This window comes from Cajanus cajan, chromosome 7 (genome assembly GCF_000230855.2).
Source record: "Cajanus cajan strain Asha chromosome 7, NIPB_CcT2T_4, whole genome shotgun sequence".
In the NCBI taxonomy this organism is placed as follows: Eukaryota; Viridiplantae; Streptophyta; class Magnoliopsida; order Fabales; family Fabaceae; genus Cajanus; species Cajanus cajan.
The window spans coordinates 18,369,043-18,376,243 of NC_138523.1; the positions used below are offsets into that span (position 1 = coordinate 18,369,043).

General features: G+C 29.6%; 1 protein-coding gene across 2 annotated transcripts; it reads right to left on the reverse strand.

Annotated features, from left to right (window-relative positions):
- On the reverse strand, positions 1–3,843 carry LOC114916448 (MATH domain and coiled-coil domain-containing protein At3g58410-like). 2 transcript variants are annotated; one of them, XM_083059403.1, is made up of 4 exons: positions 3,706–3,843; positions 3,302–3,407; positions 2,810–2,970; positions 1–880 (listed from the first exon to the last, which is right to left on the reverse strand). In XM_083059403.1, the coding sequence occupies exons 2-4, from the start codon at positions 3,382–3,384 to the stop codon at positions 144–146; spliced, it is 981 nt and encodes a 326-aa protein (XP_082915529.1). In that variant the 5' UTR covers positions 3,385–3,407; positions 3,706–3,843; the 3' UTR covers positions 1–143. The 2 variants fall into 2 exon arrangements, with proteins under 2 accessions (XP_082915529.1, XP_082915528.1); XM_083059402.1 differs by having other exon boundaries at positions 3,263–3,407; positions 3,706–3,842.
- Positions 3,844–7,201: the final 3,358 nt, after the last annotated feature.

A 7,201-nucleotide genomic window follows, 5' to 3' on the forward strand; every position in this document is an offset into this window, starting at 1 on the left:
TTATTTAAATTGTGCAATTTTTACCTTCCATTCATATACAATTATTCACAAATACATGCAATTAATTCACATCTACACACTTCATCGACAATTTATGAATTACATAATGCATACAATGAATTTTTAAGTGACACAAACCGAATCTATTCTCCTCCATATCCTAGTTCAGCATCCAAATCGCATTCTTCGAAGCCCACATTTGCTTTCACCAATTCTCTTCTTGCTATTTCAAGATTTACCTCTGCTTCAATCATCTTTTCCTTCAACTTCTTTGTTTCCATTTCTAAAGTAGTCACATTCTCCTTCATCTTTTTCACTTCAATAGTTCTCTCCATACAAGTTTTCATACCCAAGGCAGATTGAACATGAGGTTCAAGCCAGGCCAAATCAAACTTAAATGTCTCAAGTTCCTCCCATAAGATTTGGAGTTGATTACAAGCATCTTCATTCATATCTTTCACCCTTTTAGTCTTAAGAAAATGTAGAATTCGCCCTAAAGCTGTGAATGCCCATTCAATAAACCTACGTGTTCTCTTCTTTTGACTATCTATAAGTGAAGGATGTCGTGAACATACTTCTTCTAGCAGAGGAACAAAACCTTGTTCTATTTTTCCTAAACCTCTAAAATCCATTGACTCACCGAATGTTGTGAACATTTCATGGGATAAAAGATTATCAATGTGTTTAACAGGCTTATCATCAATCTTGTTATTAGGTGGATCAACTTGGTTCTTATGTTTTGGCTTGTTGACCAAGATCTCAACTTCAATTTTACAAGTATCATTCACAATAAATCCTTTGGTATTCCGAAGTTCATTTAAAGATATGAATCTCCGAAAACCCCAATTAATCTTGTGTGCATTAAATTGGTGTTCAGTTTCTGGCAAATTCATGAATATAAAGTTAGTTGGGCTGGATTAAAAGATATGATTATCAAATTTAATACATAAAAACATGCTGACGATATTAATTTCTACAGTAACGTACGTACGTTAATGATTAGGTTTTTTGTTCTATTATAATATTACTATAAAAAAATTACCATTTGCAAATACCCTCAATTACATTTAAGGAAATAAGTGATTAGTCAATTCGTTATATTTCACATTATTTTATAACAAATGACATTGTTTTAATTACGAGAAAACTAGAGTTGAGATAATGGATGAAGTTTTAGATTCAAACTTTATTATTATCATTATATGAGCGGAAAAATTTGAAGTATGTATTATTTCTAATAATTTTTTAATGGTATATTTTGATGAAGAATTTTATAAATTTAAGAAATTTAAAATTTTTAGTATTTAAATAATTTTGATTTTAATTTTTATCATTCTTAAAATATTTTGTTTGAATAAGTCATTTTAAATTTCTTAAATTTTAAATTGTTAGTTTGAATATGATAATTTGATTCTATCATAGTAAAATTAATTTTAAAAATATATTCATATGTTGAGATTTTTAAATTGAATTTTATAAAAATAAATATTAGTCAATTTTAAAATATTTAATAATTTTAATAATTATATTAGATAATATTTAATAACTTTAAAAAAAAATTTGAATATTCAATAATTAAAAATATGAAGAGATAAGAGTAGGCATGGCAATCTAACCCGTCTCCGTGGGTACCCGCCCGAACCCGCCCCGATTTGGACGGGGAAAACCCTTGTTTATCGGGTTCGGGTTCGGGTTTTTCCCGATTGATAAAATCGGGGGCGGGGGGCGGGGACGGGAATGTTAATACCCACCCCGCCCCCGCTCCCATACCTGCCCCCCACCCCCCGCCCCTCTTAATAATATAATTAAAAAATTATTTTTATATATATGTACTATCCGTACCGCGACTGAGCTCCAAGCTCAACATCACAGCGCAGGACGACCTCGGACACGCGCTGTATGACGTCAGCTCGTCACCCAAATAGGTCTTAACTGATCTCGGGCCCAAAGCCCAGTAAAACCCTAATTCATACTAAGGTACGTGCATTATTTGTACGAGACTGATACTCCCACAAACCCTAACTTTAGCATTAGAGTCTCTTTTGCAGGTACCACCCCCATCTTGGAGCAACCAGCGTACCTGTGAAGGAGGCTCGCTGATCTTACCTAGCAGATCGTCCCCTGCGACCAATCTCCGGTAAGAACAATATATATAAACCAAAATTAAAAATATTTATATGTAAAAATTTATATTATTTTCTTTTCTTTTATTTTTTTAAAATTATTCATATTTATTTAAAAGAAAAAAAAATAGGAGCGGGGGCGGGGAAACCCGAACCCCGCCAAAGGCGGGGATGGGGACCTAGATTTTATCTCCGGCGGGTATCGGGGGCGGGGGCGAGGGGGGTTTAAATTTGCAGGGGCGGGGCGGGAAACGTAAAACCCGCCCCCGCCCCGCCCCGTTGCCATGCCTAGATATGAGATAAGATAAAAATATATATGTGAAATAAAAAAGAAAATATAAGAAATTTTAAATTCTTAATTTTTTGGAAAAATTTGAAATTCTACTAATTTAAAGAATTTTATAAATACTTCAATTTTAAATTCTTTATAAATTCTTCATCTAAATAAAATATTTTATTTCTAAAAATTTAAAATTCTTCGAACAAATGAATTACTTATTTAAATTTCCTATTAAAAAAGAATGTTAAGGAAAATTGCCTGTTAAATATCTGATTTTTCTACCAAAAATGCAAAAGCCAAACCAAAACATAGCTTCCATACGAAATTGCTAAGAAACATGTGAAGAACCAAATAATATAGCCGAAAGCTGAATCATGATGAAAAGAAAGAAGTATGTCACACACACCTCTTATTATCGTCATTTTGTCATTGACTTGATTAATTAAAGCCAACTTAAATTTTGCAAATTTGTTCCAGCTATCTGGTAAATTAGCAAGATCTCCACCAGCATCTAAAAATATAGACAAGTCAGGCCCTTTGTTTCCCTTTGGAAAGATCGCAATTCGCCTAAAAAGGAAGTTACAATTACAAAGCTTATTAAAAATAATTGAAATTTAGGTCAAAAAGAGTATATTAATAATTGAATATCCACATTATAACAACATATCGTAAGTTTAAATGAATTTGAATTCGGTCTTTTTATGCAAAATTTTAAGTTTGAGTATTATAGATAAAAAAAAATTGAGTTTGAGTATTATAGATAAAAAAAATCGTAATTGAGATTATGAGAGTAATTTTGTACCAATAATATAATTAAAAAATATATATATTATATATAGAACACAGTTCAATCAAGCACCATGTATGGTTATCTAGAGAAAAATTCTTTGAATATAACTTGTTGGTGTCCAATTTAGAGAAGTTCCTAATTGTCCATGTAAACTTCTCAAACTTCTTATCCCCTGTGTTCTGATTCTCCATTTCAATAACTTTTCAGCTTCAACCTAAACGTTAATTAATAACAAGAACAATATTAATTTTCACTTACTATGATAAAAAAAAAAAAAAAAAAAACTAACGATTACCCTACAGAAATAATCATTTTGTTGGTTGATTAAAAAAAAACTTGAATACAAGGAAAGTTAGAGTGAACAAAACCATACGTATAAATGAAATCTAATTAACTATCCAACACTGATATTCATATCACAAAAACGACATAGATAAACCTCAAATGCAAAATAAATAAATAAAACTACAAAAAATTGATATCTGGACAACAATGAATAAAACATAACATACCACAGACGATGATTGTCACAACCCAGCACATACGGATGTATAATAAAGAACTTTCTAGGATTGGAAAGCAAGCATATATTATGGAAGCAAAGGGAATGTTCCTTCGTATGAATGTCACAAAAGCAAGGTATACAAAGTCAAGGGGGTTTGGAAAGTTTTAGAATGAAGCAACTAAATAGGTGATGCATGCATGATTTCTAGTCGTTGATATATTGATAAAAAAATTAGACGGGTCAAATTTTTAACCTGATACTTGTAAGTATTTTTGTTAGAAGTTTATTGGCACTTTAGTCCTACTATTAAAATAACATTTAGTTCCTACAAAAATTAAATCCATTTAGACGTTTAATTTGGAAGAAGGATGATAACTTCCTAATTAGCCGAGTCCTGCCATCCCATGTGATGGCATAGATTTTGAAATTTTGTTGTCAAAGAGGGTAGACTTCCAGTATGGAAGGCTTTGAAAAAGTCAGTAAACTGACTGGGTTTTGTTTATTTGGCACATTTATTTAAAAAAAATTTGCTCATTAAGGATAGAGAATGAAGCATTTTCTTATGCATATTGTTGAGGTTATATCTTCAATTTTTTTTAAATGATTTAAATATGTTTTAATCCTTTAAATCTAGGATTTAAATTTATTTTTTTATCTTTTAAATTTAAAATCAATTTTTTAATATTTATAATATGAAAATAAATCATATTTTAGTCTTTAGGTTACGAGTAACATAATTAACAGTAACATATTGCATGTATTATAAAAAATTATTTGTCAGTAAAATTATTAAAATACAATATATATATATATATATATTTTGTTGAATCTCATTCAAAATCAACATTAAAATTGTATGTGAATATATATTAAATAAATTTATATATACATATATTGAATTTATAATGACTTTTTTGTATGTCACTACATGTAATATTTTTTAATATTGAGACCAATAGAATTATGTAACATTAATTAGCATTAATATGGTTTTCTTACATAACAAGAACATTATAGTACATGAACTTTGTGCAACAATATTTAATAAAGTTTTCAAAGTGTGTTTTGGCCCATGCCTACCTGGTCCACGAAAAAAAAATCAAGAAGTTTCTAATTAGTTAAAAAACTCAATTCGACCCACTTTCAACTCGTGCTAAACTCTTGGTAGACCGGGTTGTCCACCTAACCCACTTACAACTCTCATCAGTTCAATCCACCAACTTCTCACTTAATCATTTATTGTTATATGTATTATTTTAATAAGGTATCATTTTATTTAATTTATAGACGTAAATAAAGTTTATTTTAAATAACATAAAATTATTATAGATTTATCTAGTCAAGTCTCTAATGAAATTTTAATATTGATGGACAATCATTCCAATGACAAGGATTCTCATTATTTTGCTTTTATTATTTAAAGTTATTCACTTTTTCAATTAGGTTTAATGTTATATGCATGGTACTTACTTTGGCCATTCTTATTTTAGATTTGAAGTTATTTTAGATTGGAGTCTATTTTAAATTGTAATTTTTTTATAAAAAAAAAAATAGGTGAATTAATAGGTTAATCCATTTAGCCCACCAACCCGTAATGGATCGAATCGACCAAAACTTTTAAACATTTAAGCAAGTAAATTGCACTAGACCAATTCATTTAGAAAATGGGTTAAAATGGATAAGAACAAATGACATCTTAATATTTAATATATTCACTAATAATATTTGAATAGATTGACTAAAAAAATTAATTTAAAATAAACTATTATGAACAAATTTACCTGATATTTCATAAAATAAAAAAGATATTAAAGTCTTTTCAAATTTCTTTTAGGTGATTGGTGTGCATGCCAGATGCTGCAACCCTTTCACTCAGATTTAAAAACCCGGATCGAACCAGCCGGTCGGACCGGTTGGACTAGGAACCGGTGGTCTAGCCGGTCTGAATCTTAAGTTGGATTGGTTATGCAGTCGACCTGTTTCAAACCGGATTGAACCGGTCAATTTTCTGGTTCAACCGGTGAACCGGTGAGTCAAACCGGTTCAACCACTTTTTTTCTTATTGTTTTTTAAATTTTTTTAAGGGACCATAAACCACAAAAATAATAATGAAAATTGAATCTCTTAATAGAAGAACAAAGATTCTTATTAAATATAACAATGATTACTTGTTCTAATGTATTTGTTTATAATATATACAACTTAAATAACTTTTATAGTATATTATTAATTTTAAATTATATATTTAATAATATAATATCTATGTAGATATTACATATATTATTTTGTGATATCAATTGCAAGCATATTATATATGTACATATTATTTATATTTTTAATTTTTATTAATATATAGTTTAACATGTAATTTTGTATATATTTTTTTACAAAATAAAAATAAAAATAATTTTAAATAAGATAGAAAAATTGAAATTTAAAACAAAATATGAATTTATTAAAATTTATAAGTATAAAATATATTTAATATGAATATTTTTTTAATAAAAATAAATAAAAATCGAGTCATGCAGTTCAACTAGTGACCCACCGGTTCAACCTTTGATCCACTGACCCAGTACCTTAACCGGTTCGATGACCAGTCCGATTTTTAAAACTATGCTCTCACTCACTCTCATACTTAATTCGGGAACCGTTGGTTTTTATACAACGCTTTAAAACCCAAAAGGGCTAGAATTATTTTAAGGACTACGTAGCAAAACGAAGTTTCCCAATTTACCTTCAATTGCAAGTAAAATACATGCTCCATTTGATACCTTGCTTCACCCTAAGGGGGTTGGTTACTTTGATTAAAGAACAAGAATTTCTAAGCAACATTTCTCATTTGATAATGCTACGTCAACGTTGCCATGAAATTTGGTTTTGGATTGTATAACCCAACAAGAAGGGAAAGAGATTGGTTTGGCTACTATTTAACATATATGGTCATGGCAAATTAAATTAACAATATCAATGGGAATTATCAACATGGTTTGCTTCAAGCTAGAGAAAACCTTGGATCCAACGACTATTTGATTGCCATATTTTAGTATTTTGTAGCTTTGTACCATTGCATAATTCTGCATTGAAGAATGTTTATACCAATTATTGCTTTGAAGTTTTTTTCCCCACGCTATACACCACTGTTTGGTGTGCTTTATTGTATCATCACATAAATCAAACCTGGTGATGGAATCACACTAAGGCTAAGAAGACCAAGATGTGATATTTTGAAAGAGGCAAGAGGAATGTGTTAGTTTTGAAAATCCTAAGAGGAGTGAGCCTACTTTTGGGTCTTATCTCCTACGTTTTTATTAGCATAAAATTTATTCCTATTTTGCCCTTATCTTTAAATTTCACATTTCCACCCTTGTATTTTGGGTATCTTAGACATAGAATTTATTTTCTTTTATATTTTTCATTTTACCCTTGTATTATGGGGTGCTTTAGATCATAGGTTTTTAATTTTGGGCTAAGGTATTTAATTAGGGAGCTAGATGCATTTT